This window comes from Strix uralensis, chromosome 9, assembly GCF_047716275.1.
Source record: "Strix uralensis isolate ZFMK-TIS-50842 chromosome 9, bStrUra1, whole genome shotgun sequence".
NCBI lineage: Eukaryota > Metazoa > Chordata > Aves > Strigiformes > Strigidae > Strix > Strix uralensis.
Genome location: NC_133980.1, coordinates 25,682,133 through 25,702,602, shown reverse-complemented (window position 1 = coordinate 25,702,602; position 20,470 = coordinate 25,682,133). Strand labels below are relative to the sequence as shown.

General features: G+C 42.5%; 1 protein-coding gene across 2 annotated transcripts in view; it reads right to left on the bottom strand.

Annotated features, from left to right (window-relative positions):
• AMER3 (APC membrane recruitment protein 3) overlaps positions 1-12,502 on the bottom strand; it is a 41,623-nt gene extending 29,121 nt beyond the window's left edge. The window contains exons 1-3 of one of the 2 annotated variants that reach the window (XM_074877797.1): positions 12,397-12,458; positions 10,820-10,855; positions 2,418-5,475 (exon numbers count right to left, since the gene is read on the bottom strand). In XM_074877797.1, coding sequence (XP_074733898.1) covers positions 2,422-5,454 — 3,033 coding nt within the window. In that variant the 5' untranslated portion in view covers positions 5,455-5,475; positions 10,820-10,855; positions 12,397-12,458 and the 3' untranslated portion in view covers positions 2,418-2,421. Of the gene's footprint in view, positions 1-2,417; positions 5,476-10,819; positions 10,856-12,396 lie in introns of both variants that reach the window. The other variant, XM_074877799.1, reaches the window with a different exon arrangement.
• Positions 12,503-20,470: the final 7,968 nt, after the last annotated feature.

Here is a 20,470-nt window from a genome sequence, read left to right as displayed (position 1 = left end):
TTCTTTTAACCATGTTAAATGCCATTTTAATTATTGTCTAAATTCTTTTTCTGTAAGAAATTGTAACAAACAGCAAGACTGTAGTGAAATGATTCTTTGAAATGAGACCATTCCTCAAAGTCACTTTATAAATATGCTAATCCTATCTAGATTTTAAAATGCCTTTTGTTTTACTGTTAGAAAAACCTCTATCAAAAAACAGCAGATACCTTTTGGAAAAAACTTGAATTGTCTTCTCTCTGGGACTCAGGGGATAGCATGTGAATTACATCACATTCCTGACATTGCAGGTGTTATCGGTGCTGACACATGGTGTCATACAGCAGCTGCCATTTGATACAATGCAGTAAAAAGTGCCCCGAGTCCAGTAATGTCTACTTGTGATATGTCTTGTACAGTATAAAGATACAGTCTGTTACCACTTCTGACAGTCACGGCAACTATGACTCCCTTCTCCATTTCTACCAGAAAGCAAGTGACTCCTCAAAATTAGAATCCCTTTGCGTTCCTAGCCTGCGAAGGCAGGGATATTCTTAGCAGTACCCTGCGGATTAATATTCACAACAAACTAAAAATATCAGGCCAATGCATACATTGATCCGCTGTTCTAACCCTGAAAAGCTGTGCCTAGCACTGATTTCTTACATATAGTATCTGTGACCACAAACCTTTCCTTGCCTGTACTGCATTTTTAATTTCAGAAATAATTTAAAAGAGGTAAGTAGTTCTAAGGACTATGGTGTGTCCTTTAATGGCAAGTTCTTCCCAAAACTCTGGTGACACAAGAAGGTGGCTTGCTAGTCAGCATTGTTTGCAACAAAAATGGAAATCAAAATCCCTTCTTTCACTGGAGGAAGACCTAGTTCACTGATTAACAGGTTATAACTAGACAACGTGTTAGTAAAGCATATTAAAGACTGACAGTCTCTGGCCCTTAACTTCATGCAGACCCCTGAAAAATATCACTTCCTGCAATGGGAGACTTGTTAGTGGGGAAGGGCACTTCCACAAAGATGTAAATAGCAAAACGAGCTGAATCTCCCAAGACTTGAAAATGTAAGGGTGTTTTTGCCTCATGCAGAGAGAAACCCTGTCCTTTTTGGTTTGTGCTGCTTGGGAAGCCTTTAGAGATGACCAGAAAGCAGTCACGCTGCTGTGAGCAACGAGAGCCAGAGAAGTGTTGTGTTCCCTGGTCCCTCCGTTCAATCATTCTCTATCCTGGCCCTTGCTGCAGCCTCCTCTCCATCTTCCACCTTCAAAGGCTCCTTCTCAGAGTGCCAGGGCTGGGCAGAGTCCAGCCAATCTGTCAGATTTGGCAGGGCACATGATAGAGAATTTACACAAGTTTTATACTTCTATGACAGATTCCTCTCAGCAACTGGAGGACAGAGGATTTCTCAGTTGGCATAGAGTTAGAGCAGTCTGTACAGATAGGATCTGCTCTGGCATAAAGCCCTGCGTGACAGGCAAATTTAAACCAGCACAATGGCTCTTTCTGTTTTACAGCAGAGGTGTTTCTTACCCTATGTCAGAGACCAAATTCTGGATCTACATAGTGTGGCTCAAGGATTTTCAAAAGCTTGAAGTGCAGCACAGACCCTTTAATCCCTCATTTGAGAAGCCTGTCAAGCCTTGCACGTGGAGCATGCCTTGGCTTCAGCTCTTGCTCTGCCACAGTGCAGTTTGGCCAGAGACCAACTGCACCTGCTGGAGAGAGGCTTCAGGCTTGCAAGAAGGAAGAACATCCTTTTGGTACACTTAGCAGCAGCAGCATAGTATTGTGGGCTTTCCCTTGTGCTTGAGGACGTACCCTATGTATGCAACTGCAGGACAGGTCGGCCCTCTGACTTAACATTGAAGATCTCTGGCTTTGTCCGGTGACCCCCTGTGTAGCAGCTCACACATCAGGATGCCAGTAGAGGGATCTGTCTAATACCCAGTTATCACTCCAGAGGTGAAGCAGGGCATAATTTTTATGCTGTAGCTATGTAGCAAGAGGATTTCATGACCTGGTTGTGAGGTGAATGCTGCTGGCAGTCTGTGGCCAGGCAGCCATATCCACCGTTTTGTTCCAAACATGGCAGATCCTGGAGGGGCAGAAGGAAAAATTTTCTCTGCTTCAGCTGATGTGAAAACCACACCTGGGTGGAAGATGGGGCTTCAACCTTGGCATGGGACTTGTAAGACTCAGGGAATGCGATACCTGCTATATGTGGCCCTTGGTTTGGGCAACTGTGTAACTTAAATTCTGATTACTCTTAACTACCAGGCTGAAGTGAAGATTAAGAACAATGAAAATGGAAAACTGAGAAACCTTGAGTATATATCAGACTCCACTGCCATAAGTGTCCGTCTGTGAAAAGGGAACAGATGTTACTTATTTCACATTTAATTTCAGACCTCCCATAAGCACTCACCTTCTCAGTGCAGGGGTGTTACTGGAGGTTCCTCCCTGTCACCGCTGTGTCCAGGGGTGGCTGCCTCTGGGTGAGGGGACAGAGTGGTCCCTCCAGCCAGGCCACTGCAGGGGCGCTCTGTGTAACTCCACAGCCCTGGGCTGCACTGCTTGGCCTCCTTAGACTGCCGCGAGTCAGCTAGGGAGACAGTGGTGCTGTATGAAGCTTGTGAAAAAGTAGCAGGTATGTCTGAACAGACAGAGTTCAAGAGAGGTAAAAATGTTGGTCTACTGAGAGTTGTAGCGGGGGCAGAGTCACTTGGACTGAGATCAAATGCAAAGTCTTTTAAATAGGACAGCGCTTGGTTATTTAGCTGGGCATATTCAAAATTTATCTTGCTTCTAGTGACCTCATCTAGGAGTTTTGTTCTACTTTTCTGATCTTCAGAGCAAATTTGCTCCCCATTTTGCTTCAAATGATACAGACTGCTGGATTGGAAACTTGTCTCATAGTTGTATTGGTTTGTGTTAGGAATACTGGAGTATTCTGAATTTTGGGCAATGCAGTTGCATTCATTTTGCAACAACAACTTGTTTTTGTACTGAGACATCTTACGAATGATATTGTTCATTTCATTCCCAATGAATTTGTCTTCCAAGTGCTTGTTTTCATAGCTGATTTTTAATGATGCCACTTGTGTTACACAGCGCTCTAAGAGCTGCACTATGTTAGTGCTGCTCTCTGTTGGTGTGGGGCTAATGTAGCTCTGAAAGCGTCTGAGAGTGAGAGGCTGCAGTGGTTTGTCACAGGAAATCGAGAGAGAGTGATACATTGGTTTATTTATGTCCTCCCTCTCAGGGGGATCCAGGAGTGAGGTTGCAGCAGTCTTGTAGGAGTAACATGATTCTACTTCATGATTATCATCTAATGAAGGATTTTCAGAGCTCAGGGAGCCACTCTCTCTGTTCAGCTTTTCTGACAGTGGGTTTTTATCTCCAGATGTCTCACATCCTTCTGAAACTGTCACCTTCTCATTCTCAGTTGGAGATGTCTGCAGATTGTCTCCATTAGCCTGTGATTGTGGTGCATAACTTGATGCTCTGGTGATTTCCACAGTCCTAGGCACTGTAGATGAATCCCTGTGGTGACTCCCTTCCCTTTCCTGGAAATCCAGATTAGAAGTGTTAGGGCAAGAGTCCAGGCCGTGGTCTCTTTCAGCAATGTTTACTGAAGAGGTCTGGGTTACATGTTTGCTTTCATCCAGAGACACATGTAGGTTAAATGTATTAGATTCTTCCTTGCTTGGTTTCTCCTGCTGAGCTTCTGTACTCACTTTCTGCTCTGGACTAGGGCTGGGTGGGATTGATGAATCATTAGACTTTTCTGGCTGTGATTGAGGACCCTGAAGAGAGTCAGGGGAGGAAACGAGTCCCGAATGTTTTCGCAGCCAGTTTATTATCCCCATGGTCAGTGAAAGCTCGGTATCGCAGAGCTTTAGCAAACATTCTTTGCCTTTCCATGTGCTGTGGAAAAAACCCTGGCTGATAATGTCTAGAGCTGGTTGGGAAGCCATGTTCTCCTCAGCTCCAACATGAAAGCTGTAAATGGACAAAGGGATTTCAATGGCTTGTTCTGAGATGCTTTCAGACGTGCACATGTCATCGTCTAGGACTGGATTTATTTTGACTTCATTTGGGTCATAGAAGAGCTCATAAAGAGCATCTCCGCTGTAGCTGTCTCTTGGAAATCTACCTGGGACCCCAGGGGTCTGAGCTTCCTTCATTTCATCATCTTGTCCAGGAGAGAATGAATCATAATAGCCTTCATCACTTGTGGATGTGGATTCCTGGTTGTCGCTTTTTGGCGTTCCTGTTTCTGTGGAGCTCTCTTTGGAATTGTCATCATCTTTATCAGGTGACATTTGGGGGTCTGTCACAGATGTAGCAGCCTGGCTTCTAGCCTTTTCCATGTCAGGACCAGGTATCTTCAGTAACTTCTTATCAAACAGAGCACTCTGATGCAGCCTCACTGATTTGTTGATGTTGTCCCAAAACTTTGCAAATTCAACAGTCTCATTCTGGCCAGGAGAGGCCAACTGCTCCACACCCCCTTGGAAAGAGCCCATGACAGGGCTGTCTTTGTGCTTGCTTCGTCTCAGCAGAACTTCTTTGCTGTTCTCCAGCTCCAGGTGAGCAGAGCTCTCATCAGCAAAAATTTCCCCACAGCCAGTGAGGGAGTCAAAGCTCTTCAGTGAGGCGACATCTTCGCACAGGGTGTTGCAGCAGTCATAGGAAGAGTCAGACTGCAGTTCACTGTCTGAGCAGTCTTGTGACAAGCAATCAGCTGCAAATGTTTCTCCCGTTTTGAAAAGATACTTTGCAAGACGCCCAGATAACTCACTTTTGCAACCTGGAGAGGACAGATTCTTTTCCTTCTCAACCAGGAATGTGAGGCTATCTGGTTTGTTTTTTTTAATATGAAATATATCTCTGAGACCTTTCTTAGATCTCTTGAGGGAAATCCTCTTCCTGGGAATGGTTTTTGCGACAGCTGGTACAAAAGGCATCTGTGGCACAAAGTTCCTGTAATCAATCATCTGACTGCTGCATGCAGACTGGCTGGGGCTGACCACACACTCTTTCTTACTGCTGGAGCTGGACACCCCTGAAAAGCTGATGCTATTAACAAGTCGGCCCTTACCCTTTCCAGAAAAACCTTCCTCACAAGCCCTGCTGCTGGGGCTGCAGTGCTCTGTTTTGTCTGCCTCAGTAACACAGTCATGGGTTTTACTCTTCCTTACAAGTTTATAGGAGGACCCAGATGATTTTTCCAGGCTATTGTCACCAGCTCCATTCCTTGCTGCTCTGGTAGAAAATCTGTAGTTCTTGTGTGTGGCCAAACATGCCAGCTGGACTTCAGCTGTACTTTGGTTTCCCTCCAGAGCTGCCTTTTTGTCTTTCCCTGTGTCATCTTTGTTGATAGGAACTGTGTGCACAGGTGGCACTTTCTCATGTTGCACACTGGATTTTATGAAGGTCTTTCCTCTCTTGAGCTCCATGCTGCTTCCTCACATCTGTTTCTGTAAAGAAAAGAGCAGAACAAAAATATTGTGAGGTTGATGGCTACCACTTATAAACTTTGAAAGCAACCGGAGAACAAAGGGACAGATATTAAGTATTATACAATTGGTTTTGTTTGTCACCAGAAATTTCCATCACTGTGTGATGGTATTGCATGAGAAACAGATCAAGTGAAACTGAAGGTATGTTGGCAATGGCTGGAAGATCCAGCAAGGAGAAGACAGGACACATTATAGGTTGGTAGCTGAGGCTCAGAGAACGTTTTGTCTGTTAGAAATGAGAGGTTTAGGATTTTGGATTATGACTGCTTTTAACAAGACAGAGGTCCTATTGCAAAAGTAGAAGAGGCATCAATGAAAAGCAATGCCTGAGGAACTTTAACATGCAAGTGAGTGCATCAGTTCATAAATCTGTACCTTTGAGGAGGATGAAAACTCAAGGTGGGAAATCTCCTGAGAAAATGGATCAAACATTTGACACAATGCTTACTCTATATTAAAATAATCCTTACCTGTGAATAGAAAATCCATTGGTACTACCCTGGGAAGCATGCAGAAACTGAATTACTGTTTTTGCTTCCTCCTGAGCATAGTGTATAATTTTCTGCACTACTACTTTTATTGTAAAAAGTTAAAAATACCACATTGGAAATCGCTGTTAATTACGACAGAAGTGTCGTTTCTGATTTACAAAGACGGGTGTAGTACACTGAGGCATTGCCACATTGAATTTTCATTGTGTATTGATGCTATTTCTAAAAATACTCTATTATGTGTATCAATGCCAATTGTGGTCTCTGCCTATATGGTTTGGTATTGAATCTGCTTTATGTTTTCATACATCTAATTAGTCATTAACTATTTTAGCCATGACACTTTCAGTTTTCCAGAAGTTGTATCATGGACACATCTGATCCTTTCCTGCCTTACATCAACTTGAATACTGAGTAAGTCAATGGACTTACATAAAAGGTAGGCCAGGGAAGAAGCAAGCAATTCCTAAAAGCTGTTAGAGAAATGGGATTTTTACTGGATGGTAAGCAGGACAAAATCTGTAAGTCCTGTTCTTGAAAGAATGTGCTTGGACCTTTCCTCAGTGAGACCTCAGTTAATGATTTCGCTTGTGTTGAATTGTTTAGACGTAACTAAAACCACTTAGAGCCACTGAACTGCAACACACACAACCACCACAGTGCTATCTCTAGCACTCCTTGACAAACTGTATGTAACAGGTCTGATGAAATGAAAAATTACCAGTACTTCCTTGAGAACAATCTCAGATCGGATCTGTGGATCCACACCTGCACCCAGTACAAAGACAGCCAGGGAGATTTTAAATTCAGCACCAAGCCTAGCCTTTGTACACTCTTAAAATACAACTTAAAGCAGTCTTTAGCCTACCTTGAACTATAACAGCTGTCTGTAGCCTCCAGGGGCTTCCCAGTTGCCAGGACTTGCTGGGAATGGCAACACTCTGACCAACACCTCACCAGATACGGGTCTGTGTATCTGGGAGTTGTGTCACCTGCAGCTCTTCTCCAGCAGGCAGGTCAGTGACAGCCTGTTTCTTATAGAAGCTGCAAACTAGCAGGTGATTAGCAGTATTTACAACTAAATGTAGGTCAGTGACAAAAGGTAGAAAACCTAAAGTGTGAATATTTGACATCAAGACTATGGATGCTATGGAAAACAAGGTGGGTGGTGATAGATGGGCCCCTATCAGTATGATTGAGATGTTGGCACATTTATTTGCATTTGGGGCTGCATGTGAGTATTGCAGAGCATTCTCAATGAAAGCCAGTAAACATTTTACTATACTGTCAGGTATCTGGAGTTCACTGATGCTGCAGGAAACTTGTTTTGCATATTTAGAAATAGGTCACTGGGACATGATTACATTCCTCTTCTGAAAAGCAAGGTGTGATTGAGAAGAAATTCAGTGCACAGAACTCCAGCAGAGTTGTGAAAACGATTAGAAACAGCTGACGCAAGACCTATTATTAATATCCCAAAAATAAAGTGTCTGACAGCTCGGTCCTTTGCAATTGTAGAAGTAGGTACTGTGTCCCTGTGGGAAGTCCTGCTGCTGAGAAGTTCCTTAGAGGTCTGTGACATGGCAAATGCTAGTGTTATAACAATGTTATGTAGGACTCTCTGAAGTCCTACAGCTGTTTCTGCCCATTCTAAGTATTAAGCAAGGGTCATTTCTGTAGGAAATTGCATACTTGGGAAGTTTTTCTGTAGATGTATTAAAAAGGCTTTTAGAGGTGGATCTGTTTTATTGTCAAGTATGAAACTTGGTAAAGCTACGAATTCAGGACGTCATTAGATAATCTTTTGAATAAAGAAATCTTTGATCTGAATTGTATCTCCTTGATAAAAAACACAACGGACTACCAGTTTGATAACCGGGTCTAGAAACTTCAAGACTTGTTCTGTCTTTTTTTTTCTAGACTAGATGAACAGTTTTAACATGAAAGCCAAAATGGCCTGAATAACATCTTGTACTGAGAATATATGTAGTATAACAACATAAGATACACTGATGGTAGCCTATGATACCTTTTCAGATTCCTCTGATGAGAAAAAAAAAAAAGTTAGGTGTTGTTTGTTTGTTTTGTTGGTTTTTTTTAAAGATCTACTACACATATAATCACCAACTTTTTACGCTAATTGTTTAATGCCTCTATTTAATCCCATATATTCTTTTTCTCACTTTCCCCCAGGATTCAAGCCAGACTAATTAGTATCTAGTTCATTGTGTCATCTGCTTATTCTGTTTTAACACTGTCACAGCTTTGGGAATCTTCCCCATTAAAAATGTTATTAAAAATGTACACCAAGACAGGGAAGATCTCCTCAGTCAACTCTTGGAGGGCTTATAAGGACAGACTACCAGAGTCTGAAGATTTTTTAAAATATTAATCTCAGAAGCTGTTTTGTAACTTCCCATACTATGAGTTCCTCTTCATCCTCGTATGATATAAATTATCAGTGAGCTTCTTTCCAAACATAGAACAGAAATATTTATGCAATGCTGCTCTCTTTCTATATCTATTAATATCTATTAATATTTTTAGCACTTTTGGTTGTATTGGACATCATACCTTTTTTTGTCTCTCTGAAGAGACACGAGTTATATCTCTAACCCCAGAAGCTGTACCAGTGAGGTTAGAAACAGATTAATGTACTGTAAGGGAAAGTTACCCTTCAGTGGTTATGTAAGGCTAATCAAAATTCTATGAAAAATGATTCTAGGAATTTAAAAAATGGTACATCTTCTCTGGGATTTCTTGACCCATACACTCAGCTACACTATTGCCTGCCTCTGTTCTTTTTTAATTATTCTCCTCTTGAACTTGCAGTATATCTCTTCTTCCACAGGGATAAAGGGTATATAAGGGACTGATTTCCACCTTTCCACAGGAAATACATTTTGCAATTAAAAATCACTGTAAAGATCAGAAACCTGTGGAAACTAGCAGTCAGTCTACTAAGGCTAGGTTGTTCTGTTTTCAACTGGCTTTGGATTTTTTCTTCATTAACGTTACTTGATCTCTTTTTTTTTAATATCTGTGAAATTACTTATGGAACACATGTTTAAATAGAGGACATCCTTGAATCTTACACTGGGCTACAGTTTAATTGTCATTTACAATGATCTTGGGTGCAGCAGCATTGAGACTTCCCATCTACAGTAAACAGTACTTTTATCTGTCTTGATCATACCAGCTGATTGCTTTTAGGATTTCACAAGTGTCCAAGCAGGCAATTAGATCTGAATTTTGGGCTTATACTATGACAGAAATAAGGTTTTGGTTTGAATTTGGATAATATTGTTCCTAAAATGCAGAGATACTTCATACTCAACCACATACCAATCTGTGCAGGGTATCTGACAGCCTCTTCATAAAACCGGAAGGTTTTACTATGTCTGTGATTTTAGAAGAGGAAGGTGAACACGTTCCTGTGGGCTGAGAAGACTTGGTTTTAGGACAGTCAAAGCAATTGCTTGTAGTTCTGGGTTATGAGGACCTGAACAAGTCTGAATTAGGTAACTGTTCGGGTTAATAAAAGCCATATTCAGATGGCCTAAATTCTACCTAAGTCCATGTCAACAGACAAGGAGGCCAAAGAGGGTGCAGTGGAGCTGGACTAGATATTCATTAGGAAGCAGGAGGAAGATGGGCGGAGGCAGGATGCAAACTGTCCGAATATAGTCTCTGTCATGTGGGTCGGAGAAAAGAAGGGTCACATTTGCCGCTGCCTGTGGCCCCCAGAGCTTTCTGTCAGGCTGAGCTGTCTACAATTTTCCCTCTCTGGAGGAATGGGGGAACACTTGCTTTGGTTTTTGGGCTGCTGTCAAAGTTATTATCTTATATCTTACTAGCTTATCTCACAGCGGAAAGGTTTGTTTAGGTTGTCTTCAAAGAAAAGGCAAAATAGGTTGTGCTTTAATGTGTCAGTAGCTAAAATAACAGTCCTCTTGGATGTAACTCTAGGAAGATCACCCTCCTGGGAAAGTAGAAGTATCAGCTTCAGTGAGGTTGCATGGATAGAAATAATAGTATTACAAAGAGGGAAATTTAGATAAACTCTCTGGCTTTGGCAAGTTTGGCTCAAAATTAATTTGCTTAAGTAGGAAAAAATGTAATTAGGGTTTATTTATTCCAAAATCAGGTGTCTGGCTTGGACATTCTTACTGTTTGTTTGATGTGTAATTTATATATAATTGTCTCTCTTGGAGATAGAAATAAGTAAAATTCAGAATACAGTCATTTTTCAGGGGAGCTAGGAGTGTTCTTTCTGCTTCTTTGCATTTAGATCATTCTTAAAATTGGCAGGTTGTGGAGATGGCACCTTGCTTTCTCTTTCTAAGCAGAATTCTGCATGCCACTTGGAGTCTTAATTTCACCTCCCTCCTAGCATTTTCCTTTGATTAAATGAAAGAGTTGATAAACATTGCATATTCTTTTAGGTTTTTTAATTTAAAAAGAAGGAAAAAATTTCTATTTGGACTGCTTTTATGTTTTAGGATACAAGTTTGGAGTGAGTCCAAAATCCCTTTTCCACAAGTGGCTTTACATCAATCAGACTTAAGATCCTGAGTACCAGTTACCTTTGAAAATGTTACCCCTGCTTTCCAAACAGAAATGATAGCATAATTAAATTTCCTGAAAACATATATCTAGTTCGGGCATTTGGACATGTATTATGCTTAAAATGGATGCACTTTAAGATGAAATGTTTTTTAAAATATTTCTTGAGAAATTGTATAATGGGAAAGGGAAAAAGAAAGGGAAAAAGAGAGCGCTCCAGGAGGCTCTCCCCACGCCAAGTTTACCTTGGGAGGATTTTTGCTGGGCACCAGTTGGAAGTCCTAAAATGCAAAAACAAGCAAGCATGAGGTGTGGTGAGAGACACAGCTACTTTTAAAGTCAGTGGACAATACTAATTTTTAATGCTTAGGATCTAATCAATTAACAATGCATAAAGAACAGCTGGTGCTCCCAGTAAAGTGTGTGTGTGGGGGGTATTTTTGAAATAAGACTATTTACAGTCAAAACCTTAAGTCTATCTCAGAAAGTTAATAATGGAAATCCTTACTAATAATCATGAACATATATTCTATTCTGTTAATTTGTTTTTAATTACAAAGCAATAAAATGCTTCCATGTTAGAGGGTGGTGATAGCCTGTCTGCAGTTACTGTAACACTGTTTCTAGTAAGCAAATAAACATAACAGTTCTTATGGTAAAAACCAAAGAGGATTTTAAAGCAGGGCTCATTTTCTCACTTAAACTGATTAGCCTGCTAGTATTTCATCTCCATTAGAAAACAGAAGAGAACAGGGTGGAAAGGATGGAGGATGTAATCAGGGATAGTCATGATTCAGGAAACAGAAGAATGTTTATTTTTAAAGACGCCTGTGTGACACACAAACCTGCATTGAGATCATGCCTCTTGTTAGGAGTGCGCTTCTCATCATCATTAGTGGCTGCATCTTATCACTCCCCTTAATCATTTGTCTCTCTTGGGTAATCCAGGATGTCTAATTATTTGCATATACATTTAGGTCAGGCAATGGCTTTCTCATGAAGAACCAGCAAAAAGCACATTGGTGTGTTTTTCTTCTACCTTAATTCCACTGAGCACATAAAGTAAAATCTTACACTCCCCAGCAGAATACTAGAAGGATGTGTAGTTAAATGCTTAATCTTATTAGCAATGTGCTATAGCGAAGCCTGAACCTTCCTTTAAGCCCTGCCAACTGTTCCGTGGAGCTTGGGATTTTTCATAGTAAAATTAACCACGTTTCTACTCCCAGCGTACTGTCCTGTGGTGTGCCTACAGGAGGGGTCCCTGGGGCTACAGCAGCACCCACTGCTTCCCCCAGCCCCGCGTGGGGCGTGCGGCAGGGGGGGAGGAGGCTGAGACCATGACAAAAGGAGGCTCCTTCTCTGACAAAACCTCTGCACCCCTCACTCAGTTTTCTTCAATACCTGGGGCTGAAAGAAATGTAACTGCTTGAAATGTTCCAATTACACCCTGTAAAAGGGCAGCATAAACTCCTGCACAGGGAGCTATCGAATCATCACTATTTCTAGGACAAGGCAGATGAGCAGAAATTTCCACTGTGTACCTGACCTGCAGCCTGTTGGTACCAGACAGCAAAGTGTTAAATGCTGTCAGCTTTGTCTGTTTTCAGTAATTTATTGCTTTAAAAGGAGATAGGATGGGCATTTATATAATCACAGGCACACACTTGTCACATGTATGAAAATAAGTAAAAAACAATGCTTCAAAAATGAGCAGTCATCCCAAAATACTAGTCCCTCGGAGTCACTGTGAGTGTCAGAGCAAAGGAAATGCCATTGCACCAGAGCAAACAATAAGGCAGATCACAAAAATCCTACTCACCATGTTTTATCACTGAGCAGAAATCCTCTGTCTCCTAGCCTTGCTACTGAGGCTGGTCTTTATCCAGAGGCTCCTGTGATGCTTTTCAGATTCTGAGGGGCTGGACCACTGCTGCTCTCCAGTGTTACTCTCCACCCCCTGTCTTTTCCTCCTCCTTCTTCCTTCATCCCCACCCCCTCATTCCTCCTGCTTGTAGCTTTTTCGTACCTTACATAGATTCTAGGCTTTCCACATGTAACTTGATTTAGGAAAGATGCTTATTTCAGCCATCTGCTTGATGCCATGGAAATGCTTCCATTGCTAAGGAATAAAAGCCCAGAAGGTAAGCTCGGGAGTCCTGAGCCAGCATTTTGGTTCCTTTCTATATGACTGCTTATTAAATAGGGAAGGACACATCCAAATTAATTTCATTTCTCCCATGTTTTTTTGTTTCTGACTAGGATTCAGGAAAAACAGACCTGACATGCTTTTAGGTTAGTGAGACGCTTCACTGTGCAATGTATGCAGATTATTGACCATGCCACACTTTGTAGGGCTTTTGTTAATGCTGAAGTTAGAGGGGATTTCATGTGGGAGCAAAGTGGTGTAAGGGGAGAGTGAATATTTCTGCTGTCCAAAGCTAGAGTGCCTCATATTGCCTTCGACAAACAAGATTTATCGAATTCTCCTTACAGTCTAACTTCTGCTTCAGCATGCAGTGAAGCCAACATCTGATGTTACAACATCATTCTTTGTTACATTATATGAGTTTATAACCATCACAAACAGCAGAGCTTTAATTTTATGAAAGTGTGAAGCTGACATCCTTGCCCCAGCCCTCTCCCCAGGAAGGGCTTCCAGCCTGATCATATCTTGATTGTCCATCCCCATTAACTGTCCTCTGAGTATTTTACATCAGTCTCTCAAACCTCCTGCTTGCTGAAACACCTTTGTTGGGGGCATGATAGGAGCCTCTTAAAAGCAAAAGTGTATGCCATGAAACAGGGGTTTAATCCACTTCAGTAGCTCTTCTCTAGGATAATGCAGTAGTTTGTGTACAAGCTAGCATATCTGAGAGCAGTTTACCCTTCTGATGCAGGGGCTAGCATCACAGTTGCTCTAAGGTATTGAACAGGCAGCTCTCAGATGATTGGGTGAGACGGAGCAAGTTCAGACAGGTCCAATCTGTGGAGGTATTTCGAAAATCCTCCAGCTCTGTATGAACTGAAGATGAGCATTCCCTCACAACTGGAGCTGGTGCATCAGTCAGAGAGCTGATCTCTTCTGTCCCCACATGTCAGCAGAAAGGGAACAAAAGCCTTAACCTGCTACCTGCTCTCATCTCCTTTTCATAGTGTGCTTTAGCTGAACCTTGGAGATGGGGGAGGGAAGGAACTTAAACTTCTGTGCTGTCTAAGCTTCTGAAGCTGCAAAATCAGCCAGTTAACCTTAAAGGAGGCAGAACAGAGTGCTCCTGTTCTGAGTGCCAGCCAGTAAGCCACTCAGGTGTCCCCGATGGTAGACACTGGAAAATTACATCTTGGGAAACACCCCAGGTTAAATCCAGCCTGCAACAAGTAGAAAGCCCTTGTGGGACTTCACCAAAAGACTGGTGGGAGGAAAGAACAAGCTGTGGGGTGAATTCTAGTATCTCTGGCAAGTAGATTCCAAAATGTCATCCCAGTCATGAGAGAAAATACATTAATTAGAAGTAGATTTGATGGGGTTTGTTCTGCATGAAATGTTTGTATTAATATAGGAAGAAGCCTTTCTTCATGATGGGTATATGAAGCCACCAAGTTTTCAGATAGTACATCCTTGTTCTGCAGTGATGCCGCTTTTGAGAGCCTCCACGTTGTGTTCTTTGTTTTGGAACGAGGGAGCCTTTAAAACTTTGAAGCCCTTCTTTGTTCAAAGTAACACCAAGACTTGTTAGAAATGCTGATAGACATGACAGTCAATCAGAGGTCACTTCTGGTGCTGCTTCAAGGGTGATGGCTGGTATTGGTATTGTCTGAGCAAACCTAGCAAAACTAGGGGTTTAGATTTTTTATTTGAAAAATATTCATGCACACAATTTCTGAGCTGAGTTTCTGAACTCTGAAGTGTAAGCATTCAAGGTAAAGGTACATCAGAAAAGACATACCCAAAAATACCATGTGGAGAAAGAAATAGACAAAAGAGAGCACTTAAAATTGCATTTGAAGACTACCTCATGTTCAACTCGAGCTCAGTAAGACAAGCCATCTTCAAAGACTTAGAGAAGAGAATCTGGCCAGGGAGGAGCTCTTAGCTCCGGTACTGTATCAGGTAGTTCCCATACCTGCTGTCTCTAGGACAGTCTGTTGCTGCTCCTCAGGAACTGGGGAAGTTCTCATATAGATGTCCCTGTTTCTAACAAATGGCACCTGCTGTCCCTTTGCTGGAGGAGTTAGAGGAGATCACTCTAGACCCAGATGAGATACCCAAATCTGTTCATGGTGGCCCAGGTAAAGCAGCTCCTGTGTTGAGAACTCCAGGTTTTAAGATGTTTACTTTAGGATGTCCATGTGGACAAACAATTCCATCCTTAGGGCCTTTTATTTCCCTTCATCAAGGGAAGTGGCCTAAATCCATTGGCCATCCATAGCCATAGGTATGTGTTGCTATCCATGGCCATAGCCATCCATAGCCACAACCTGCACTGGCCTAAATCACAGTCTCATTGCGTGCTCTGGTAAATGCACTGGTATGCTGAATAGCAGCTGAACCATGGTAGCCTTTATGCATTGCAATAGAGCTTTTTTTCTTTCTAAATAGTTCCCAAACTATCTTTTTCTGCTATCACATAATTTCGGGCTATTTCACTGTGGCTGTTGATCATCTTGGTTCAAAAGGTTGGTTCTTGGAGATTCTAGTCATCCTCTCTGATTAATTCTGATTAATTCAATCTGTCCAGAATCGTTTCGGGCATCAGTGGGCATAAAAGGGGAGGGAAATCAGAAAACTGTAAATGAGGGGCACATGGAACAGCTACCATCTGCTTAGCAGAAGCACATGGCCCTTGGCATGGGGAGTAAGAGGGCCCTTGAGAGAAGAGAGACTAAGGAACGTACAGTCCCTGGCGTGGCAAGAGTAGGGCAGCAGGGAACCTTGGTATCCAATGAGGAGGACCGGGGAAAGGAGGAGGCAAATCCACATAAGGGGCAGTATGGAAACACAAGGAGGGAGTTTTTAGATGAAGCAGGCCCAGCCTGCCAGAACTTGGAGTGGGTAGCAAATGTTTGCATCAAGTGATTGAAGACAGCTATTAGCATGAGCAACTCACAAAAAGCAAACTATACCATTTTGAAATTTTCTTTCATGAAAGAATGTAGCAGATTCTTTAACCTTGAGACTCAGAACAAAACTGTTTGCTGAGATAGCTCTATTTGTTTCCAAGGAATTACTTACAGAATGAATTTGACCCAGACTATTTCCTGCCAGTGAACTAATGAAGAGTCTAACATCCCCAATCCAGCTGAGCTTTCTGCTAACATCAGCTTAAACTTAATTATTCATGGATTCTTATCAGTATTTCTTGGTTTTGCATGTCGTAGAGAATTGGTAATGGGATACGGAGCTTTTTCTCTGCAGATTGCTAGCAGAAGACTGCCCTAGGTTGAAGGGAACAATCTTTGCTACTTATCCGACTGCTTCCGAGGGCTTACATTAAGTTAATTGCTACTCTCTTCTCAGTTACTTGGTGACCTAGCGTCTGCTGCAAAATTTAGGATTGTGAATTGCTGTTAATCATATCAGTACTTAGCAAATAGAAGGATTTTCACCCTTCAGATTTCTGTAAGTGTATTCTACCCCAACATCTCCTGCCTGTCTTTCCCATGAGGCACTGTTATTGCCATATTTGCTGCCAAGGGGATAAGGTGGAGCAGGTAGGGTTGCAAGAGCCCCTGTCAGTACTGGTATTAAAAAGCTTGGCTGTCCTGCCTGACAGCCAGCCCTCAGAGTGCCAGGAATGACGCCCTTGAGGGCAGGAAGAAGTGCCCAGTGCCTCCAGGATGGGATTGATCGAGTTATCAGTATTGCTATTCCAGGTACTATGGATGACTGATTGTGAACTGCTTGTTGCCTCAAGGAATGAAAAGGGATTTTGAGAAAAAAAAGAAAGCGGTGAGGACATTTCCCTAGCTGCTCATGTTAGAATAGTGGCTGCCCCTAAACTTTCTGCTTCAAACAAAAAGCTCTCAGATAATAAATGCTTACATAAAAAATCAATGTGAGAAAAATGAGCTGCATTAAATGCTCTGAAGAACTATTCCAGAATTTTCCACCAAACCATGAAGAACTCCAAAGAGACCAGAGACAACACCTGGGACATGACACCTCAGGGACCTGACCACAGAAATATTTAAATACAAGGGAGATTTTCAGAAGTTTTTCCATTCCAGTTATGCCTGTGTGTCATACGCTTCTGAGGCAAGAATACCTCCAGTTTATTGAACTGCTATGGTCATTAACAGACGCTGCCTGTCTCAAAGGCAAAATAATCATTCAGCATAAAGCATGGGGGATGGCAAAATACACTATTCCATGGACATCCCAGTGTAACCAATAAACAAATTTTTCTCAGCTTCTACTGAGAAGATGCTGTTGTGATGACTCGAGGGAAGGTTATAGGAATGTTTTAATGACTGGTTTTTATGACTTGGTTTTCCTTCTTCATTTTATATTGGTCTCTGCGTGAATACATACAATTAAGTGCTCTGAAGGCTTTGTTAAAGGCTTAGCCAGGAAATAGAAAAAAGAGATATAGGTGTAAGTAGCCATAGATACACAGCTTCAAATAACAGAGACAGACCATCAGTGAGGGAGAAATTATTTCAGTGGCTATAATGGGAAAGTCTTTCAAATGCTAAAGCAGGGATCAAAGGAGGGATAAAACCAAAAAGACCTAGATAAGAGAGAAGTGAGTAATTAGATAAAGTCAGAGGGTGAGTGCAGTAGCACAGCAGGCTCAGATCTATATGCCCAGACAGAGGGATACTGAGCTGGGAGGAGGACAGGTTGGTGCTCCCACTTCTGCCTTTCACTGTTTGTGTGCTTTTATTTTGTATCTCAGTGAAAAAATAAATCATGTGTTGCACAGAGACACTGGCTTGATCACATTGTAGAAGATATACTTGTCACAGGATCTTGCAAAGGAGTCCTCATGGGTGGTATGGGGGCCATGAACCAAATCACAAATCCTGTTCTGAGGGAAGAAACCTCTTGGCTGTGTGTGGTTGGTGGGATCTCGAGGAAAAAGAGCACTGCAGCCAGTCTGCTAACTGCGACAAGTAGCCCCTTGCTGTACATAAAATCCCACTTGTCTACCAGTCGGTGTTTAAATACAGGCAAACAAAAGAACATTTGGAAGATGGATGATAAATGAAGCCTTTGAAATTGCCAGCAGTGCCGTTGGTAACAATGTGGTTAGAAATGCTTATGGTTGATTTACTCAGCGGAACATACATTTTGGAAACAAATCTGTGTGTTGGATTTATGTTGTTAGTGGCAATGTCACACAGCCAGATTTAATTTAAAGTGGCAAGTTGTACATTTTAGAAGAGAATAAAGTACACACTTTTAAATGCAGTTTGCTAGCAGACCTAGAGATAACGCTTGGCAGTGTTTGTTTCTCTTGTTCTCCTGCGTCCTGTGTGCTAGGTGGTAGCAGCTGACTCCAGAGGCTTTCTGCCTGCTGCTGCCTTAACTGCCATCACAGTTGGAAGGTGAAACCTCTGACCATGTTCCTCAAAGTCATTAAATGATGTTTGTGGTAGGAGTATGGCATTACAATCAAGGCTCTTAGGGTAGTGAAATATGACCATTAATATATTTTTGCAGTTACAGTAAATAAAGCAGTAAAACTGAAAGAACTCAGCTTCTGACAAAGTGCTCCATTAATGTATCATGAGTATTGACAATGCCAAGGTCATCATTTGGTTTGTAGCTACGCTAATTACCAGCAGGTTTTAAAATAAGGTATTTTATGGGCTTTCTAGCTGGCAGGCTATTTAGAGAGGAGTGATTTGTTGAGCACTATTCTTTGGGCTTTATCCTTTCATGGCTTTGGCTGTTACTATAGCTCTGCAACAAAACAATCTCTCCCAGCTGTTTGATTTTTCACAGAGGGGTTATTAACATTTCTAAGCCAGCTGATATGCCTAGGCAGTACTCAAGCATATTAAACTGTTACATATTTCTCTTACAAATGTGCAGTAGCCATTTTCCAACCAGTAGCTGAGTGCCAGCGCAAGCCAGGGTGGTGTGGTGGCTGGGAGACAGGAACAGCATGTTCGAGGACAGAAAGCTGGGAGCCAAGCTCAGCGGGGGCCACGCGAGTAGCGCTGTGTTACGGTAGGGTAGATGGTCTGTTCATTGCTGCTGTGTGTTGATGTTGAGGGGGGTGGTAAGCCTGTGAAATAGGGCATCTTCATTTGGGAAAAAAGATTCAGAAATTGCTCTTGAGCTTTAATACAGAGATGGCAATTTCTTGCGCTGTAAACGCACTACTACAACCTGCACTTCTGAAAAGGACTAGTGTTTTTTTAATACCTCTGTTTCTAGGTTCCTGGTTTGAAACACCTTACAGGGAGTCTAACTCTTCATGAAAATCAGACACCTTAAGGTGCTTCGAAGCCCTTTATATGTTGGGATTTTACTGTAGGAAAAAAAAAAAAAAAACAGCAGGAGACTGTTGAGTTTGCAGAGCTTGAGTGGAAGGTGTGTGGAAGAGTATGAAGTGGGGAGAGCTGCTGACTGCATTACATAGCTACATAGTCTGGAGGGTCACAGCTACATAGTCAGTCATTTGGAGCTTGACAGTGTTTCAAAGAGCGTGGTCCATTCAGAGCTAACAGAGCAGTATCCCAAAATCGACAGAAGCCAGCCACAAAATGAGTTAAATTCTTTCTCAGCTCATTAAATGAGTTGCCCGTCAAGAATGAAGCCTGGATTCACACATAGGTACATGTGTTGTCACAGAAATGGTATGAGAATGACAGAGGGATGGGGACCTTGATTTCCTCATTTGTTGTTTTAGCCTGAAGTTTTCTGTACAAGAAATGTTGCTGCATCTCCTCACACTGTGTAGGGCAGGGGGTCTGTGGTGGACACCCTACAAATCAGTCACAGGAGTGCCAGTACTGCTGCTTGGAGCTGGAGGAGGCAGATTTCTCTGCCTTTGGGTCTTTCCTGTTGCAGATGTTTTCCCTAATGCCAGCATCGATCAAACCCAGGTTAGTCTGCTCCAGATTGGGAAGCATTGCCCAGTAATTAGAAATCACCTAAAATAACAAGGTGGTGCAATACCTAGGTAGTGGAAGAGCCCAGGTAATATGCAGAGAAACATGAGTCAGGGAGGAGGCTAGCACTTAACTGCTGTGGTCCTCTTCCCACAAGCGCTGCTGCCCACGGCGGGGAGGTGGGCAGCCACGCGGGCAGGAATCACCCGCTTTCCCAGCAGCAGCTCCTGGGTGAGTGCGTGTGCCCGGTGCCTGGCACAGGGCTCCCAAGGCACCCTGATCAGGGCTCCTAGGTCCTCTGATAACAATATTATTTTCCCTGTCCCATAAAGATCTTTCCTCAACACCTAAACAGGTATTTGAAGTTGTGAAGTTTTTGCCTGATCTACCTGATATGTGCTGCTGTTTCCACCTGAAATGTCTGATGTATTTCTGATTATTAAGGTGCTGTCACATGCCTTCAGCATTCAAGGGTGTGGGATGAGCAGATCAGCAATGTGTGTTTTATTTCAGAGTTCTCATCTTTGGCTGTTTGTAGGAGGACAAAAGCCTTCCGTGAAGATGATATGCCTGTCAGACTATGACAATCAGCAGCACTTTCTGTGAGGAGACCAGATTCGCTGCTGAAGCAGAGGCATAATGACACTGCATTTTAGCACCCCAGCAATAGATCATGGTCTGTGCTCCAGCACCCCCATTCAGAGCTGTGGATAACACACTGGTGACAGTTCAGCTGTGCAGTGACATGGCCAGGGACAGGAGGCAGGGGAAGGGGAGCACAGCTGCTGCATCTACAGCTGGGGCCTCCACGGTGTGTGGGAGCTTCGTGG